Source organism: Lepidochelys kempii, chromosome 5 (assembly GCF_965140285.1).
Source record: "Lepidochelys kempii isolate rLepKem1 chromosome 5, rLepKem1.hap1, whole genome shotgun sequence".
Classification (NCBI taxonomy): Eukaryota; Metazoa; Chordata; order Testudines; family Cheloniidae; genus Lepidochelys; species Lepidochelys kempii.
In genome coordinates, this window is record NC_136384.1 from 101,208,539 (window position 1) to 101,229,866 (window position 21,328).

Below are 21,328 nucleotides of genomic sequence, written 5' to 3' on the forward strand. Positions count from 1 at the left end.
CTGCCTCTGGCCATTTTGTGAATCCTTTACTATGCTTCTGTCAAAATGCTGAAAATCGGAATGAAATTAATTGGGCCAAAACAAGCTGTTTTGACTTTTTCAGTTCGGTAGAAACTATTTGACAAACTAAACACAAATTCACCGATAGTTTCAGTTGACCTGAAACTGCATTTTTTGGCAAATAAACTATTTGTCCAACAAATGTTGCCCTGTTCTCCTTCTGAGTGCTTTACCTTGCAATCTTAATAGTGTTCTTTTTCACATCTTGCTTTTTAATTAATTTCTTAATTTATATTGCACCTTTCTTGCCAAGAAAAATATAGTCTATTTGACATTGGTTTAAAACTTAATTTTAGCTCAAACTTGAAAAAAACTGTATATCAGAAAGCATTTGCTTATGCTGGTAAACTCAAGATAATGACTCCAACATTATTGTAGGAGGGGGAAAATAATATTCATTCCTTCAGTATAAAATGAGTATTGTTTCTGGGAGTAGAATAAACCTTGAGAAACATAAGAGTTTAGGCATTGACGTCTTTACGGATAAAGCCAGCTCCTGCCCACAGACTGCTTTCTCCTGATAGCCTTCACATGATGCTTGTGCCTTTTTGATAATCTTTACAGAATTAGCAGTATTGCTTCTCACCCTCGCTGACTGTGTGGCTGGACATGCCAGATATTTTCGAGAGTTGTCAAAAAAATCACTTGAAGACATTCTTAATCAGTGGTTGTTTGTCTTAAGGGCTAGCATCAGAGTGAGAAGAGATAAGGATGAGGTAGGAGTTGCCAGGTGGGATGCGCCTCAAAAAGACGTTGTTAGATAAGGAAGTGGTGCAGCAGTTAAGTATGTCCCTGTATATTGGAGCTGAAGTGGAATAACAGCTGGCCTGGAAAGGCTATAATACTTCCATTGTGCCCTTTTTTAAAGACTTTGAAAAGTGGCTGTGTAAAACTGGCACCTTCTTACCAAACAGATCAGCTCCCTGTGTGTGTATTGAGAGCAATATCTAATAACTTTTGGACAATAGTACCTTTTTGCTCCATTTTGCTCCTGTTTGCCCTGCACAGCTTTGAGAGAGCTGAATTATTTTCCTGCATGTGCATCAACAATAGAATTATTTATTAGGTTCCAATCAGTTACATCTGTGCAAATCCATTGAAGGGAACAGGCTTGGACCTGTGTCACTGAAGGCATCATCTGAAGACCCTGGGGCTGCAGAGGCATCGCCAAGGGCACAGGTTAGCCTGCAGAACCTTTGTTACAGGTGATGATGGGCAAGAAGGGAAAACCCCTAGCTTGGCTGAGATTGCAAGGCTGGCAGTTAGAAAAAAAAAACACCCTTTCATTTGTAAGCTTTGCGTATTTGAGCAGGAGTATTGAAAGACAAGGAACCAGGAACCCCACAATGTCATTTTCCCAGAGACAGAGTACAATTGCCCTTTAACTCTCTCAGTGCACTAGGATGTCAGTGACTGGCCCTCAGTAATAATTCCTTCCAAGGGTAGAAGTGTGGCCTACTGTGTAAAGGTCGAAATGAACAAGTGCAAGCTCCTCTGCTGCTAAACAAGCTCCATTCATGTCTCTAGTCCGTGTGTTCTGCCACTTAGCATGCAGTTATAAATGTGAATGCTTTGAGTTACCTGCATCAACCAGTCCTAATGGGATTGTCATTTCCTTGAGCGTGGGGAGAAATCCAGAGATGTCGCGCATTGGCTTCTGTCACTCTCGCTTCATAGTAGGAGCAAAATGGCCGAGGTAGATCTCCATGTCTGCAGAGAGCCTAATTTAAGCAATCCTTTTAAGGGTCTTGAATACCTTTGTTTTATACATTGGGCTTTGGCGGGGCGGGGGAGAGAGGGGGGAGGGTTGCACCGACGAAGCTACACCATTGCACACCTGTCGGGCTTGATTCATGGTTCCGTGCCATGCGTGTGTAGCCATTTGTGCTTGTGCAAAGCACGGCCATCGTGAGGGATTTTTTTGAGCTAGTGGAGTGCAGGAACAGCATCTGAGAAGTTTCTTAAAACAGGGGGGAAAACTCCACTTTCATCCTGTAATTTAAAAATGGCCAACTGGCTTTTTATTGGAATTTCTTTAACAATAAATTAATGTTCTCGTTATTTTAAATTCACCTTTGGGCTAAGAACAAGCCTGAGAACTTCTCCAGAAAGTTATAAACACCTGAAAATTGGGCATTAGAAAGAAAGCGCCTCCAAAATTTATTTCTGTAGAGTCATCGTAAAATGATTTAAAAAAAATCAGAAACATGTCTTAGGGAGTCAGTTCCTCCCCTCCCTCCCCTGTTATTTAATTCATTTATTTTTCTGGGTAAATAGCTTTTTCTGGAGACAGCTTCTTCTCATGGAGGATCAGAGTCTGCCACCCTGACTCAGTGACTAGTATCTTACTCATGGAGTAGTGGGACTACTTACGGGGTAAGATGTTACCCGTACTCAGGCCACAGCTACAGTGCCGGTGCTGCCGTGGCATAGCTCTGGCTCCATAGCAGTGCTCCTGTAGAGTCATAATGGAGACTCTCTTCAGTGACAGAAGGGGATTTCCCAGCACTACAGGAACTCCATCTCCCTGAGCAAAGGTAGCTAGGTAGACAGAAGCATTCTTCCATCCATCTAGGTGCAGCAACACCAGGGTTTAGGTTGGCACTATAGCTGTGCCATACTAGCTTTTAAAAGTAGACCAGGCCATATGGTAAGTATCAGACTCTGGCCCTTAGCTAGATGTCTGAGGGAGGTAAACACAGAAGTCCTGATGTTCCAGTCACTTTCACTAGTATAGATAAGGAGTGACTCCACTGAAGCCAATTGGGCCTGACTCTCATTTACACTAGGGCCCCTTTGCATTGCTCTGGCAGTGTAAAGGGGCCTTAAATTAGACATAAATGTAATTTACACCCACATTAGGGCCTCTTTACGCTGCCAGAACAGTATAAAGGGCCTTAGTGTAAATAAGAATCAGGCTCAACAGAGTTATACTGAGGTAAAACTGGCCTAAGTGAAGAAAGAATCAAGCTCATGGGACTGGGATGAGAGACAGGGAGAGGTGGAGTTGAAGAATAGGCCAGCTGGCACCTCTAGGATCTAATATTCAGGCATACCTATTTGTTGCTACTATACTTCCCAGCTTAGGCTAAAGAGGATTGTCCCACCCTCCTGCCCGCCCTTTATTAACAGAGAGAAAAAATATTACAGAAACATTTTTTGGGGGGTGAGGGGGATTTGCAATGTTTCAGACTGCTCCATGTGTTACATACCTTTGTAGGGTATGCATAATAAATCACATGCTACATGCTTAAACAAATTACTGCCGGCTTTTGTATGCACAGTGACAAGTGCTCTAAAGGTCAGAAAAGCTTCCTTAACAAATCTGATAAGATAGTGCAGTGAGCTGTAAAGGCATAAAGTCCTGGGGGTCGGAAACCAGGCTCGAAGAAATAATTATGCATGGTAATGGGTAATTACGGATAATGGCCTATTTTGGGGGGTGGCAGAAAATACACAGCCCCACAGCCTTGCCTGGAATGCACATTGTCTAGCACATTAACTTTATAGTGAGCTAAAAGTTCAGCACTGGAACAAAAACAAATCCCTAATTTACAAGGGAAATAGCACAGAAATGTTCTTTTCAGAGGCTAAGTTTATTTTTAAAGGCAGAACAAACGTGAGGGTTTGGTTTTGTTCCAACACCCCCCAGTCAAAAGAACACTGATGGCTAAGCAGAAAATAGTTAATGGTGCCAGCTTTGTTTGACATCTGAAATAGCTCTGTCATGACTGTCTGGTGGGAGAAACATATTGTTCCAGCATTTCTGATTATTACTTTAGGGAGTGATTTCACACCAGCCTCTTTCAAGGCTACTGTCCGACTTCAGAGCCAGCCATGAATTGAACTAACACACAGCCGGGGCAGCATTGCCAGGCTGGTTAATAGGGCAGTTAGGATGCATTCAACTGAGCAGGGGGGAAATTCTCAAGTGCAGATCCTAGACTCTTATGAGGGCTGAAGACAAGTATTTCAAGAATGAATAATTATTCAGATGGTTTTGGCTGATTCTTTCCTGTGATAGAAGTTGGCTTGTGGTAAAATAGAACCATTACTGTGATGAAAACAATCACTCTTAACCAAAAGTTGGCATAGCTCTGTTGAAGTGAATGATACTATGCTGATATATTCTGACTGTTGATCTGGTGCACTATTTTAAAGCATGTGGCTAAGTAGAGGCATGGGACCTGGGCCTGTCATAGGGATGTGGATATATAGGACTCTTAGGTGTGGCTGACCCAGGATCTTGCCTCTTTTAAAAAAAAAAATCTCAACCCTCCTGAAATGAATTACTGGTTAATTACTGTTAATATGCCATAGACCTGAAGAGCCGTGTACAACACTGAAAGATCAATAATAGTATTTATCATGAGGTATATTGATCTTCATCTCAAAGTGGGTCATATTTCACACCACATCCTTCAGTGCACAAAAGTAGCAGAAATACTGTATAAGGCTAAGTAAACAGGTAGAAGTGAGCTTAGTGATCAAGTACAGCTTATGAGGACTAGAATGGGAAGTGATAACATCATCTTGATAAGGGCGCCAGATGGGAGGGAGGGTGTGGGGGGTGGTACTGTATGGCAAGCCCGAATTAGAGACTGGCCTGGGGGAAGATGTGGTGTACATGAATCATGTGTGGTGTACATGAATCAGGGACCAGTGAGGGGAGGAGGCAGATGGCACCCTATTGCGTGCCTGCATCAGTGACCAGTACGGGGGAAAGACGTGGGCAGCGCCACATGGCATGGGCGCTGGTGGGCAGAAAGAGGCAGGTGGTGCTGTATGGTGTGCCAGCATCACTGACCAGTGTCGGGGAGGACACGTGTGGGGCCATAAGGCGTGCCCTCCTCAGTGACCTGAAGGCTGAGGAAGATTTTTCCAACTCCTCTCTCCTCATACTTGTGCATTGGTGGGTTGCAGCTTTGCTTTAGTGTTGAACCCAGTGTTCTTGAACCCATTTTGGCTACAGTTGCACAAATTACTACTGTACCTTAACAAGGCTGGTAGAAGATTATACCTATGCAGCATCTGAACTCCGAGAATACTTCGTAGACTTAGGGCAAGGCTGGTCCTGGTCCTGCACGCATGCACAGGACTAGGGAGAGGGTGTAAGGAACCTCTCCTGGTTCCCAAGCACGGGGACCAGGGACAACCAAGGACAGTATAAGGCTAGCACCTGCAGCAACCACTAACCTTCCCAAGGGTGCAGGGAAGGGCAGAGTTGGGAGCACATGAGGCAGCTGGTTAAAAGATGTAGTATCAGTTGTTCTCCTTGGAGCATTGTGCCTAATATTGAGCTCCCACTGGCGTGATGCACCCCTCATGTGCAGAGATCACTTTGTTCTCCGCAGAAATGCTTGAGACAGTCGTTGTCTGGCGTGAGAAAGCAGCAGCCAATCTGCCAGCAGCACTGTACAAGTGCCGAGAGTTTTATTTGGGGGAAACAGACGAAAAATAGCTTATTAAATGAAAACCACGGGGTTGATCTAGGCAGGCTGTAATTAGCAGAATGCAACCTGCCTGACAACTCCTCTTTAATAAATTCAGCACTGGGGGTCCTTTACTGACAACGAGTGGGCAAGGACTTGGTTTTCAATCTGATGTACAACACAGTTCCTAACCAGTACAGCACTTCCAGCACTATGCTGGAACTCAATGGAATGGGTCAGCGACTGAGTAACCACCCCCACCAGCACCTAGCTTTCCCTTGAGGCTCTCCCAATTAGGGAGTCTCTCATCCTGACCCTGTTTAGTTTAAGAGCTGGTAGAGATGCAGGCAGATTAAATGCCTAAAAGTCTCTCCTTCAAACACAAAATCCTCTCCTTTGGAAGTGTAGTGTCCAGCTTTGCTTGAGGGGATACAAATTCAGTCAGGGAAATAGAAGGAAAATACAGGGAGAAGATGTGGTTAAGTATTTTAAAGGTAGAGGGCCTGATTCTGGTCCCTAATCTTGCCCCTGTGCGTCATTCAGGGGCACACCATTCTGAGAGAGAATTCCCAGGGAACACCAGCATCGTAGGAGCAAGTGTCTCCTTGCAGCCCCAGCGTCTGGTGTATACCAGGAGCAGGAAGATGCTTGTGGTCCTAGGTCTCAGAGCAGCCAGCACCAGCACAAGTGTGCTGTGAATCAGAGTAATCCCTGAGGCTGCTCCAACTTTCACCAAAGGCCATTTTGGGCCGCAACAGTAGCCCAGAATCCAGGTGGTGCAAAGATGCCATAAAGCTATGCCTTCTGTGTTGTATCTCTGAGGACATGCAGCCCTGAATCTAGCCAAGAATACTCCAGGGAAAGGCAGTAACCAGTCACCATGCATGGTTGCAAAGAAAAGTGCTTAGGTTTTAAATCCAGGGTGCAGGAGTTGGCTGGAGCCTGTGCTAGTTCTCAGCTGCTCTTTGCATGATATTGCGATTTCCTACATCTTTTGGAATATAACACGGTAGCGCCATGAGACCTCACTGAGGCCTCACTCTTCTGCCTTATCTCATGTGGCAAGAGCATTTTTTGGGTCTGCTCCAAAGCCCACTGCAGTCACTAGGAGTTGCTCCAGCCAGGGGAGGCTGTTATACTGTCCTTGAACTTTCTTCTTATGTTCCATGTCTCCTGCTTTTCTGGTGTGTTGTTAGGAGTGCTTCCCAGCCCTCTGGCTGTAGCTCATGGGGGATGTTTGTCAGGCCCGTTATAAGAAATGTGGGTTCTATAATTTCATGTTCATGAAAGAAAAACATCCCAGGCATCTGACAGTTTGGGATTTATGCATGTGGGTGAGTGGTTGGGTGAGTGAACCGGCGAACTGATGAGTCTTAAAAGAGCAGCTCATAGGATTGTACAGATTATTAGAGAGCAAGAGATGGCAGAAGAGACACAAGGGACCAGACCAATAGATTCATCATGGGGCCCAAGCACTAAGCCACCAGGGATAACAGCACAACCACATCAGGAAAAAAGAGGGTGTTGGCAAGTCAACCCCTTAACTCAGTAAACTCCAAATTATGGCTGCCCAGCCTGGGTATGCTGTAGAGGGGGAAGAACATGCATGAAGCTATTAGCTCTCTTTGTGCTCCTTTGAAAGAGGCAGCCATAATGCTGCACCCAGTGCCTCTTTTCTGGGAAGGGAGAGCAGTAGGCCTGCCAGCAGTACTGACCACCCAGAAGGGGTGTGTTTGAGGGATTTGGGGCATGACCACGGCTGTACCCCTGCTCCAGCCCTTCCCACCATGAAAGACCTTTGCAAGCACCAGGAGCCTGTTGCTGGGGCTATAGGACCCCACAGCACCCTTTCTAAAAGTGCAGCAAGTGCTGCATGTGAATAACCCCTTCCCCCCACCCCCGTATGCTTGCTCCGTCCCTCGACAGGCACAAAGTGCCCCAGCCAGCCAAGTCTGCCTTGCCTTACCATCTATCTCCTGTAAAATCTGTATCCCAGCAGGGGAAAGGATGGAGGACATTACATTTGGCTGTTTGACAAGTAGTATGCGAAGCCGAACAGCCTGGCTGGGATATTATTCAAAAGCCAAGTTTGGGGTCAAGGTAGTCCAGGGATTTGTGTGATTGACTAGCTTTTCAGTTCCAGTCACCTGAGTTCGGATTTCGCCAAAGTCCCGGAGGGGATGAACTTGGAGATAAAACTGGCAGACTCTGCTGAGCAGAGAGACAGGCGTGGAATAACAACAGCACCAAAAACTGGGATGGAGGTGCAATAATAGAGCTATATAGGAAAGGTCTCTGCTTACCTGACCTGATACCTCTAAGCAGGGCTCTAGTCGCCTCACTTGCACAAATGTTGTGGTGTAGGTTTGAGAAATGTTCAGAATGTAAGTGCCCAAATGGCTGGATTTGCATTCAGGTAGAGCCTCGGAATTGGGAGAGTCAGGACGGAGAGAAGACACACAGTATTTGAATTAGCAAGTTGCTTTGTTTTGACATGTGCAAAGATAAACTCAGGGAACTCAACGGAGTTACAGCAGGGATGGAACTGCACTATAGACCTGGAGTGATACAACTGTTGATTGTGAGGGATCTTAATTTCAAGCCAGGAAGGGAGGCAGGGTTGGGTTGAAACCTGTAATAAATGGTACTATTGAACATTTGCAGCTGGAATGGAGCTCAGATATAATGCTTTACAACTGAGGGTTCATGTGAGGTAGGTAAATACTGTTGTGTCCAGTTCGCAGAGTTGGTTACTGGGGCAGAGAAATATTAAGTGACTTGACCAAGATCACACAGGCTCTGTCTACGTTAGGGATTTTGTATAAACATTCCCTTACCATTGTTAGCACTGGTTCAGCTCTGAAAGTGTCTACAATATTGGAAGGCCTAGAATAGAAAGGTCAGCCCTGTCCTTGTTAGCACCCTGTCATGTCACCCTGCTCAGAACAGATCTAATCTACATCGTGTTAAAAACAGCAGCAGCAGCTGTCTGCATTCAGGATTGTAACGTTGCAGACACTACTGAAGCTGAAATGGTATTGGTAATGGGGGGAAAACATCCCTAGTGTAGAGGGCCACAGTGACTCAATGACGGAACCAAGTAGTGGAGTTCTGAAGTGTTTGTGCCTCTGATAAAATACACCCTTGTTCAGTACTTAGCCCTATTCCCCACTGTATCAATAATATACCTTGAAAAGTTACAGCATTGTTTCCTGTACTCTTATATTAGTGCCTTTAAATGCATGTGACTGTGTGAGAACTGCACAGACGTGATGCATGTGTATGAGACAGAGTAAGGGTGTTAAGCAACTGCAAAGTATTAAAGGACAATCCCCCTCCCCTCAGAGGAGTCACAAGACACCAAACCTGCCCTGGGCTAGTATAGAGGGATGGGAACTTACCCATTCATGCATTAGCAGCTGAGAATGAAGTTGGAGCATGACTCCCTTCTCAGCAGGAGGGGAAGGAAAGAGGATGGAACCTTCTTTCTTCAGACAGTAGGGGAGGGATGTGGTGCTGGCAGCCCACAATCTAAGCAGTCAGGAGTGAGATTGAGAGCACAGTCAGGAATCCTGTGAAGCAACAAAATAATAAGCACCTCTTTCTGCCTTGCCATGGAAACTGGTGCAAGGGATTCGGGTGTGGGTGATTGCCTGAGAAAAACATGGCTGCATTTTGAGTGTTTCTAGAGGAAAGGGGTTGAGTGTCCCTGCTGAAACTAGTCTTAGCCACCCCCAACAAATCAGAGTTTGGATTGCCATGGCTCGATCTGCTGTCCCCTGGGTATCACAGCTTGTGTGGCATGTACACGCGTCCTCCCCCCTATTCTAAAGCCATGTTTATAGAGTGCCCCAACTGTCACCTGCAGATAACCAGGTCCAAAGGGGTGAATGAAGGGAACCGGTGTCAGCCTGAGGTCAGAATCTTTCTGCTTTTAAGTTAATTCAGACTTGACATATAGCTATGATGTGCTTTTAAAATGTAATGGTGTAAATGTATTTCATTCGAGTTTACACCTGCTGAGGTTCTGTCCCAATCTCTAACCTTCTAGTCGGTTTTGCCTCAGGTGAGATAGTCAGTGGGAGAAGTCTTTCAGGCTCAGCCTTGCCTCTGAATGAATATCTGCCTGCTGACGCTCCAACGAACAGCAAGCACTACCTCCCGTCAGCTTTCACCTTTTCCGATCTGTCACCCCCTGTCGAGCCAGCAGATGGAGAAGCAGCGTAGTGAAAGATTTCAGAGTAATAGCCGTGTTAGTCTGTATTCGCAAAAAGAAAAGGAGTACTTGTGGCACCTTAGAGACTAACCAATTTATTGGAGCATAAGCTTTCGTGAGCTACAGCTCACTTCATCGGGTGCATACTGTGGAAACCGCAGAAGACATTATATACACAGAGACCATGAAACAATACCTCCTCCCAAGACATTATATACACAGAGACCATGAAACAATACCTCCTCCCGTGGGAGGAGGTATTGTTTCATGGTCTCTGTGTATATAATGTCTTCTGCGGTTTCCACAGTATGCACCCGATGAAGTGAGCTGTAGCTCACGAAAGCTTATGCTCAAATAAATTGGTTAGTCTCTAAGGTGCCACAAGTCCTCCTTTTCTTTTTAGTGAAAGATAACATTCTTTATGGACCCTCCTGTTTCATAACCAGCTGTGGTATGGTTTTTTTTTCTTTTCAGAGGGACGGATGCTCATTCAGGACATTCCTTCCATCACCAGCAGAGGGCATCTGGAGAGCACATCTGATTTGGTTGTGGACTCCACCTACTACAGCAGTTTTTACCAGCCATCTCTGTATCCTTACTACAACAACCTTTACAACTATTCCCAGTACCAGATGGCAGTGGCCAGTGAATCCTCCTCTAGTGATATGGGGGGCACACTAGTAGGGTCCCCTGTGAAAAACAGCCTGCGAAGCCTCCCAGCCACATACATGTCAAGCCAGTCAGGAAACCAATGGCAGGTACTGTGTAACAGAAATGATGTTGGCATTCTGTGTGAAATCTGCTGGGGTCCATTAGCCTGATTCGAATCTCATTTACCCTGATGGAACGCCATTTGCTTCACTGTAGTTGCTGTAGTTCTCAGCCATGTGAGATTGGAACCAGACTCTAGATGTGTGTTCGGGTGTATTTAAAAAGAAAGAAAGAAAGAAATGTCCTGGGATCCGAAGGCATTATGAAAGCCATGTGACAGGCTGTCAATGCAACTGAAAGGGGTTTCCGCTCAATTTCTTTTTATTTTCCTTTTATAACTAAATATTCATTTAGTAAGGGTTTGTTTCCACAAATAAAACCATTATAATTAGTAAATTTACCAGGCTGAGAGCTCAGGGTGGCTTTCTGGAGAGGCTGTGTTCTTTAGGATCTCTCTTCATTTCTCTTTTATTATTCCCCTTCAAAGACCATACATAGAAGTGACCCCGCCTCCCAGCCTGCTAAAACAGTCCATGCCACTCTTTGATTGGCTGGCAAGAATTGGTTGAGCATGACACAAAGCTGTTCTTCATGTGAATGTTAACTCTGCCAGGAAGAAGGGAATTGGACTTGGCTCCTCCATGTAACAGTTTGTGCTTGGTAGGCCAGCCCTGAAGAATCTTTTAAGCTGTGTGTACCACTATTATATGCAACATTAAACCCAACCTCTCCCCCTTAACTGGAAATAATATAACCCCTGAGTGTTCAAAGAGGTAGGCAGGGCTTAAGGGGAAATCAACCATTTTTTAATGTTTTTACATTTTTTTAAATAATTAAATAGCTTAAATTTCTAAATGAAAAGTCATTTCAAACAGGAAAAGTGGAATTTTTCATTTAAAAAATGAGTTGCAAAACTGTTCTTTAAGAAATTTTGGAATTGAAAATTCTTCACAACCAATCCTTTCCCACCAAAGTTTCGATTTCAGCAAATCAGCATTTTCCATCGCAAACATTTTGTTGAAAAATTTCCAGTCAGCAGTGTGAATATCCATTTTCGCGTGATTTACACATACACAGCTACAGAACTGCAAGTGTGAAGTTGGAAAAGAGGCTGTTTCAGGTTGGCCCACAAACAGTCGGTTCATTGTATTTTGAACCCCCTAAGCCAAATGAGCTATTCCTGTAGCAATTTTATTTTTTACCTTTTTTCAAGCTCTATTTCCCAGTCTGGAGAAGGACCAAAGGGTTATTTGAGGTCAGAGACTGGCCAAAAAAAAAAAAAGAAGAAGAAAATCTGAGACAGTGAGCGGTTGTCTGGTCAGAGAAAGAGAAATCAAGAGTAGGAAATGCAGTCACTCAGTGCCACTCTCCACCTCACACTGCATATTCCTCACCCTCCTTTGGAAGTGCTCCCCATGCCGCCACACCCTTTATGGCTCCCAACTTCCCTGGGTTACTTGTCTCCCTCTTGCAAAGCACGAGGGTGCACAACACAGTAGTAACACTTACAGCCAAGGGTTTGATTTCCAGCTCTCGTAGACATACTCGTGCTAACACTCTAAAAGTAATAATGTCGCTGGGGTAGCATGGGTTAGCCGTGTTAGTCTGGACACTGTGGATATATACTTGGCACGGCTAGCCCAGGCCATTACTCTGGCTACGCTACTATTTTTAGTGTACAAACTCGATGGGAGCTAGCATGAATATGTCTGTGTGAGCTGGGAATCACCCCCTCCTCCCAGCTCCAAGTGTAGACATTCCCACATGGAGAAGAGAAGGTTCCTTCTTCAGAGGCTCCACTCTGACACCCCTTCCCCCCCCCCCCAAAAAAAGGTAAATTGCCAGAAAATCCTCATTTCTTTAAGGGGACAAAAAGATATCGCCCTGAAGGGAGAGGTTTGATCCATTCACATTTGAGCTATGGGGCAGCACTAGAAATGTTTTGCGTTCCAGTACAGTAGGTTCTAGAAACATCAGCATAGTTCCTGTCCCCACTTATAATACTCTTCGAGTGAGGTTTCCCAAATGCTGCATAATCCTTTTTTCACTTCCTCCGTATGGAAAGGCCCTTTTGGAAACCCAGATTAAGGGCAACTCTTGAAGGAAGGGGGTAGGTTCAAGGCCATGGCTTCATGACAGGCTCTGTTTTTTCCTCTTAAAGTCCTTCACCCCGGAGATCATTCCTGTTTTTCTGAGAAAAGAACTGGCTGGCCCTCCCTGTGCCTGAACTCAATGGTGAGACAGCTTCCTTCAGACAAGAGTGATTTGCTCCCTCCCTCCACTTATAGGTGTACACACATGAAAACTGGTGCTGCCCCTCACCCAAGTGGTTGTTAGAGGCTGTTCTAGTGTTGTATTCAAGAATACTCAGACAAGTCACACACAGGGAGGTGGATCTGGATTTCACTCATGACAGTACTGTGCAGTATCATTGGTTTACTGCTCTTAATTTTGTTCAACCCAAGTTTTACTTGTTTGGTTACCATGATATGATGCAATACGATTTAGCTTGTAAAATGTTATCTGTTCTGCCTTTCAGTGTAAAGCTGTGTTTGTACAGCCCCTAGCACAATGGGGTCCTAGTCCATGGCTGGAGCTCCTAGAGCTACTGCCACGAAAATAATAAGTCATAATATTTGCATCATGAACAATATGTTATTAAAATGGACTGTCAACCATGCAGTTCACAACTCCTCCAACCAAATAGTGATCCTTCCTGTGATTGCCTCACTAACTGAGAAAAACAATGGAAAGTGAGGGGTGCATGAGTTGACATAATACACAGAATATGCATGTAGTCTGAAGAGTTGCATGAGAACTAGCTGCTGCATGAAGAGCTATATGGAAGACATTATGCACTGCATAGTGGAGATAGTATCTAAGCTACTGTGTTCTGACATGTAGTGTAAAGTTGAATCTAGATTATTTTTAAACACATGAATTCTATGTATCTGTGGCTTGAGGTGAGCTTTGGCTCACTATGATATTAAGTATTGTTATAGATCTTTTATACATGTCTCATTTACCTATCGTCTGAGTTACGGTGCCCTAGATGTTTAAAATATATGGCATTGTTTTTAACAATATTTGTGGGGGGGAATAATCTTTTTTGTTAAGCTCTTGTTTTAGAAACTCAAGATTTTTGTTTCCTCACCAGTTTCATTTCCTTGGGTCTTGGAAAAGCTTTAACTCCTACTAGCGGAGCTAAGCCAGCTGCAAATTTTAAATGCCCGCTTTTCTGCCATTGACAGCAGTTGGATACGGACAACAACAATTAAACGTAACATACATAGAGGACTATTACCCTTTTGCTAACACTTTAACACCACTGCCTTGAGACTCAGAATACACTAATTGAGCCAAATCCTCCGCTGGTCTGTATAGGTCCAGCTGTGTTCAAGACAGTGGAGCTAAACCACTTTACACCAGCTGAGGATCTGGCCCATCATCTTACTGGCCAACAAGGACTGGCTGAGAATCCTTTTGGAATCCATCAGTGCTGTTCCGGCCAAAAGTCACTGCTAAGAGATTTGAGGCATTAACTTCTCCCTGTTGCAGGCATAGCTGTCCTAGGCTCAAATGGGCAAGTTAGTGAGAATGGCCCCAAAATTGAACATAGGTCTTCTGCCAGACAGTGGAAAGCACGTCACTAAGAACACGGCCGCGGTCCTGCAGCTATTTTCCTGCTGCTTGTCTCTGTGGCGGAGCTGCAGGAAGGAATGGTGTTGTTTGAAGAGTTAAGAATCGTGTGACTGACATAGTGTTATAACAGAGAGACAAGGTGGGTGAGGTAATCACTTTTATTGGGCCAATTTCTGTTGATGAGAGAGACAAGCTTTCAAGCTACAAAGACCTCTTCTTCACATCTGTGTAACTTGAAAGCGTGTCTCTCTCACCAACAGAAGTTTGTCCAATAAAAGATATTACTGCGCCCACATTGTCTCTTTAATATCCTGGGACCAACACACCTGCAACAACAGTGCAAACGTACTGTTATAAGTAGCCATTGTGAAAATTACCATAAAATACTTTATAATGAGAGATAGGATAGATAACCCTTTACAGCACAGGGGGGCAGTGACTCTCATACAGGCAATTAGGGAAAGCAGTGTTTTGCACTGAAGTAGACTAAAAGTAAGTGGGAATTAGATTCCCACTGCAATATGTGGTTGAGTATAGCATATGTGTGGCCAGTATTGCATATATTCAAGGAAAGCTCCCTGCAGACTAGTTCCAGTGTGGGAAGAATAGGAAATTGTGGTGAAGAGGAAGGTGAGTGAAACTTCAGTGTCAATTACAAGAAAAAGTTAAAGGAGTCTTTTAAAGTAAGATCTGAAGAGAGGAGATGACTAAGGTTTTTATCTGCACGTAGTAGGATTAGCTGGTTTTAATGTATTGGTAGAGTTATACTGGCAACCCCCCAGTGGAGATGCAAATTATACTAGCTGAAGAGTGCTTTTGTCAGTGTGGCTTAAACCAGTTCCGCAAATGGAATAAGTCACCCAGCAAAAGGACTTTGTTCAGTATAGCGGCATCTACACTAGGACTTTTGCCAGCAGAGCTGTATCAGTTAGGGCAGGGGTGGCCAGCCTGCGCCTAAGAAGGAGCCAGAATTTACCAATGTACTTTGCCAAAGAGCCACAGTAATACGTCAGCCGCCCCTCATCAGCTCCCCCTGCCTGCCAGCAGCCCTGCTGATCAGCGCCTCCCCATCCTTCCCCATGCCTCCTGTGGCATGCAGGAGGCTCTGGGGGGAGAAGGAGTAGCGAGGGCATGGCAGGCTCAGGGAAGGAGGCAGGAAGGAGCGGGGGCCCTGCAGGAAGGAGTGAAGTAGGGGCAGGGTCTGTGGCAGAGTCAGGGGTTGAGCAGTGAGCACCTCCCCACCCCCCAGCACATTGGAAAGTTGGCATCTGTAGCTCCAGCCCCGGAGTTGGTGCCTATGTGAGGAGTCACATATTAACTTCTGAAGAGCCACATGTGGCTCCGAAGCCACAGGTTGGCCACCCCTGAGTTAGGGGGTGATTTTTTCCACACTTCTAATGACATAGCTATGCCCGTGAAACTTCCATAGACCAAGTCTACACACAGTTTTTGTTGCAGTCTCATGATTTTGGTGAGGGAGGGTGATTTTATTTTTTGTTGAAATCGTACCAGTACAACTCCTAGTGTGGACGCAGTTACCTAGGTGTAAAGGTGTGTTAGTCATGGTCTACATTTAAAAGGTTTGTGGGCATAGCTATGTTGGTCGGGGGAATGATTTATTATTTATTTATGTTGCTGCCAGAATGATGCTGACAAAAGCCTTAGTGTAGATGTAGTTAAACTAGCAGTCCAGCATCAGATATACCAGCAGAAAAGCTTTTTTTGCTGACACAAGTTGTGTCTCCACTCAGGGGATTTATCAGGAGAGCTCTATTGGCAAATCTTTTAAGGGTACAGAAGGCCCTATACCGCTATTACTTATTCCTCTTCCCACATGGGAATCAGCTATGCTGATATAAGCACATTTATATACCGGAATAACTATTTCCATGCTGAGGGTAGGGGAAAGGCTTGAGCTACTTTAACTGTACCAAGATAGTTAAAGCAGTACAACTTTTGTGTATAGACAGGGCTTTAGTAGCTCAGCTGTTTGCTGTTGGGGCTAGAAAAATGAATTTAGGGAGCAGGGAAAAGCGATTGGGGAGGGAACATGAGTGTGTGCGTGGGATGGGAAGAAGATTAATGCATCATTGAGATTTGGCAAATAAACTGAATCACTGAATTTTTAATGTAGATTAATGTCAGATTTCATTAGTCTTTGTTCTTTGCAGGAGCTCATGTACTTGCTTGGATTCCTGTGGGGGAAAGTTTGGACTTGTGGTATTTCTCTGGAGGGTTCATTTGTTTGTATATAATTACTCAGGAAGCTGTGTCCGTCACAATATGATAAGCACAAGGAAGATGGTAGTGTTCAGGAGAGCAACACTGGCAGCGTTATCTGATATGTTTTTAGTTCCTTAAAGCCAGGTTTTCTTGCCAGTTTAAGGCAGATGTTCAAATAAGACCTGATGTGGAGTGTTAAATATTATTTAATAAACAAAAAAGTACTCGCGTGTGCACAAGAGCGGGAAGGTGGAAGAAATGTAACAGGCTTAACAGTTACTATCCATCTCATTTTGTTCTATTTCTGCACTTGGCGACTGGGCCCTCCCTCTGGTCATTGTAACAGAAATTCGTGCCTTATGTCCAATTACCAGTGAAATGAGCTGAACAGCATTGGCACTGCAAGTCCGCACACGTTAATGTTTTAATGGAAGTTGGTGAATTGCTGTCTCTGGGACCAGTGCCACTGACACCTGTTTAGCTGGAGGTAAACGATAAATGTTGAGATGGCTTCAGTCTTCTTGACCTAAAGAACAAAAATTGGCACAGTTTATATCTAGTCAGGCTTAAATTCTCTCCTATAAGAGGGCAGTGGATCATGATAAATGCTGCGCCAACAGTCACAGCAGAAGGATAATGCTGGCTTCTGAACGTGTAAAAACCTGGCCCCCGCAGGTTTTTACATCCTTCCACGCCCTGCTGCCAGGCTTGTCAAAAGTCTGGCTAAGTCAATCAGCTTTCCTTCAGAAGACTCCTTGTTTGGTCAGGAGTGCTGCTGGGTCTTCTCTGAAGAGGGTTTCTGTTATGCTGGGAGGGTGGGCCAGTGTACTTTCAGTAAGGGTTAGGGAGGGGAGAAAGCTCTAAAAAGCTTTTTACAAAGCCTCTGGATTTCAGATACTTTCTGGATCCAAAACTGAAATGTTGAAGCTTTATTTTTAAAATGCAACTTGTACGATCACCATGTTCACTTCCAAAAACCTCCATTTTCATTCCTTCATGTGGCAATGTAGGCAGAAAATCTGAAAGAACCACCACGCAAGGTCAAACAGAGAAATTAATTTACTGTACCGAGAAGAAATATACTGTTAATTCTAAAATGTGTGATTAAGGCTGTTGACCTAAATACCTCATTTATTAAGAAGTTATAAAACATGGCATCCAGAAATTTTTTTTTGTGGGTTTCAAAGGCAGAGCTGTGATCAAGCAGTTAAGTGTGAACTCTAAGAATAGCCACCGTCTCTAAAATATGTTGTTCCCATCACCTTTTGTAGTGTCTCTCTCCTGTTATTTTGGCATAATTTTTCCTTCATAAATCTTTTTATAAATCCCATTTATAAAAATACACAGTCAGAATCTTACCCATAGGGTGAAACGTACCTAAATGTATACATGCATTTCACAAGTAACCCGAAAGCATCCCAACGTGCCCTGTGGGCAATATATTATGTACCGTATTCATAAGATACCCTTCACATTACAGATTTATGCTAAAAGTATCCTAATGTTTCTGACAGCTCATGTGTGACATGGATATAATCCATAATTCTTAGAGAGCTAATCTAAGCGGTTTATTTTCCGATACTGCTGATAGGGCTATATCTCTTGATGTCGCAGCAGTTGAGATTCTGATGGTAACATATTGTTTGTGGGTCATTGCTTTTGTCTCAAACAGTAGGTTGGAATAGAATAGCAAAGGTTAATTAAGTTTGTCTATCAAGGAAGGACAGATATAGATGTCTCCTGCATTTTCCATGCTAGAATCAAAGTAATTCAAGGCATGGTGTCATTGTCTTTTCTTTTTTTTTTTTATCCTGCAGAATGTGCTTAGTAGGTTTTAGAAGTGAACAAAAATACTCTGAACAGTACTAATGTAATAAGACTGAACATGTCTATAGCAACTTTTCTCTAAGGATCTCAAAGCACTTCATAAATGGGAGGTTTAGTTCGTTAACACCACCCTTATAAGGTAGGGAAGGTGTATTATCACCATTTTAGAGATGGGGAAACTGAGACATAGACTTGTTAAGTGACTTGCCCAAGGGTCACACAGCCATCTGGTGGCACAGCAGAGCCCAGAAGCCAGTTGTCTTAATTCTTAGTCCTGTGTCATAAGCAGAAGACCATCTTCTCATCTCACACCAGAACACTGAGATCTGAATTCTGCTGTTTTTAAAAGAGAGTTATAAATACATGTTAGATGCCATTTTATCTCATCTAAAAATGGCTTAGTTTTTAGGGAAGGGAAAGGAGCTAATGTTAAAATAGTTAGCAGCTAGTACTATGTATACATACACGGAAGCCAAAAAAACTTTGCCAGAATTTTAAGGCAGCTTTGGTGGGGGATAGTTTATGTATGAGCCATTGAGGAAGTGGAGTCATGGAGTTCGTATGTTAAGGGACCTGCCCAAGATCACACTCCCGGACCTGTGCTCTTTGCAGCATCTGTCTCCCCCATAGATAGGCACTCCAGGAGAGATATGTGACTTCTTCCTTGTAGCTTTTCTCCTGGGGAATGGGCTGGGCCAGCTACAAAAAGACGTGGTCAGCTCATTTTGTTTATTTTGCAAGGGGTTTAACATAGAGGCAGTCAGCTTCTTCACAACTAGCTATTGCCCAGCTCATCCCTTCCCAGGGCAAAATCATTTGGAGAGGGCAATGGAGGAGGGAAATTCTGCAAGGATCTTCTCTGAGTTCCCCCCAAATCATTCTCTGGGGTGTGTGAGGTTTCTTCTGCCCCTACCCCGGGGAGCCATGGATTCCCTGGGATCTGCAAGGACACTCTGCACCGGAGGTGCTCAACACAACTCCCTCCTTCCTTGACACTGCTCCATCCTGGGCCGTGTGGCTCTGAGGGAACTACTTCACCAAGCCTTTCCCCTAGCTCTGATTGTCCCAGGAACCTCACTGAGGACCTGGTCCCAGCGCCCTTTGAACTCTGTGGGGTCTTTGTCATTGGCTTTGATGGCAGCAGGTTCAGGCCCTGAAGGAGGATGTCCACGCTCTCTGGGTGTATATTTTTTCTGACTCAGTGTTTCCCACACTTGCAGTTTTATCACAGGTCACATGATATTTGGTCTTTTTCTTAAATCTCATCTTTAATTTTTTAAAAATGCATTTCTTGTTTGTTGAAACTCCCATGATTTTGGGGACCTGACTCATGATCTTTGAACAGTTGGGGTTGGCAGTGCTTGAGTTTGGTCTGCCTAGTTCCTAATATGTGGCTCTTGATTCTGTAGAGAGCCCTCTGCAAGGTACCTGCTGGGCAGAGAAGGTGCTGCAAGGAGTCTGGAAAGATGGGGCTGGGCTGCACCCACCTCTTCTGCAGTGATGGGGAGGTTGCCCTGGTGGGATTCCCTGGGATGATCTGAGTTTGTGGAATGTCTTATTGTTTGAGCTCCTGTAACATTCACAGAGGCAACGGTTCTGTTGCTTTGTCAGCCATCAGTGGAGAGCTGGAGGCTGTGTGTATGCTCTGGTCATTATGTTAAATGACTAAAGGCTTTCGTTTAGCAGTTTTTAACACACAAACACATATGAACAACCTACAACTGCCTGTTGATGCAGAGTACCGTCTTTTCAAACAACAGCAACAAAAGAATTCCAAAGTTACAGTTTACGTGGTTTCTTGGCTCACTCATATTTATTTCATGCATCATTTTTCAAGTCTGTCTCACCAGTTATCCTGCTGCGGTACACAATACATCCTTTGATTCTATACTGCATTTGCACAGTATACCAGCAACCGTGAATATTGGCCAAATTCTCTTTCCCGCGCCCCCCCTCCTTATGACTTGCAGCTCCCATTGAAGTCAGTGAGAGCTGTGGCCTGGCTGTGCATCTGAGGGCAGAGATGGGCCCCAAAGGATTCCCAAATGCAAAGAGGAGTGATAATGAAATGCAACTGGTAGGAGATGCCTAGAGATGAGAAACCCAAGAGCGCTGAGCAAGGGCAATACCATATTTACAGGTGATGGGGCAGCTAGGTCAATAGATGTCACCCTTCCTGCATTGTAAAAAAGAGTGATTGGTTGTATCCTATAACTCTTTGGAAAAGAGGCCTGCTAATCATGCCCCAGCAAAAAGTGTGCAGGTTAAACATTCTTATCACTAGCATCTAGAGGCCCCAACTGTCCTCTCCCTGTCCTAAAGAGCTCGCACACTTTGTGTGAGGTAAATTGCAATAGGTGGCTGTAACAAACAAACCAACGGAGGAAAGGGTGGGCGAGAAGGGAGGCTTATATTGTGGGTTTATTTTAAATGCTGCTTTCAAAATGAAAGGGGTCTGTGTTCAAGCCAGAGCACAGGAGATGACTATTACCCCTGCTTTGCGGCCTGCCCCCCCAGTTTGACAATCTACCTCACAGCATCCTGCTGATAGAAAATGTGTCCCAATATGTATGGCAAGTATCCCATAATGAGGGTACCACTTCGTCCCCCTGGGCACCCCTTTGAACTCCCATTCATGCCATGAGCACCTTCCTTCTGACTTATCACCAATGGTGCAAGAACTCCCAACCTAGCCGAAGCTGAAGGGGTTAATACAGAGTGACTCCCCCGCCCACCAAGGTAATGATCTCGTAAGTCCCCATTTTTAATACAGTGCTAAGGTCAAGAATGTTTATGTTTGGTTGGTTTTTTACTGTTACTGTAAAATAGGGTAGCTAAGCGCTATGAAAAGGAAACCTTCTGGTTCAGATTTACAGTGGCGTATATTCTAAACAGTTTAATAAAACAAAACCTAAAGCTTTTCGATTTTCTTGAGTGGTTAATTCAATGCATATTCTTTGCAGAGCCAAAGCTGTCTGTTGGTCGGACTGTGGTTCATAGACTTGGTGTGGGTAATAAGATTATAAAACATGTCTCTTGCCGCCAGCTACCACGTATTAATACTAATAGTCGTAATAACTCATTGAATCCTGGGATTTTTAGGTGAGTTGTTTTTTAAGGAATGGGGGGGAAAGCTTTAAACGGCTTGAAGGAAACAGTTCATCGCCCACATCCTTCAGGGGAAGGAAACAAGACATTCATTCAGTGCCATTGAGCA

The 21,328-nt window shown here is 44.3% G+C and overlaps 1 protein-coding gene across 1 annotated transcript in view; it reads left to right on the forward strand.

Annotated features, from left to right (window-relative positions):
* DMRT1 (doublesex and mab-3 related transcription factor 1) overlaps positions 1–21,328 on the forward strand; it is an 85,220-nt gene that overhangs the window by 19,460 nt on the left and 44,432 nt on the right. The window contains exon 3 of the mRNA XM_073346247.1: positions 10,183–10,466. Coding sequence (XP_073202348.1) covers positions 10,183–10,466 — 284 coding nt within the window. The remainder of the gene's footprint in view (positions 1–10,182; positions 10,467–21,328) is intronic.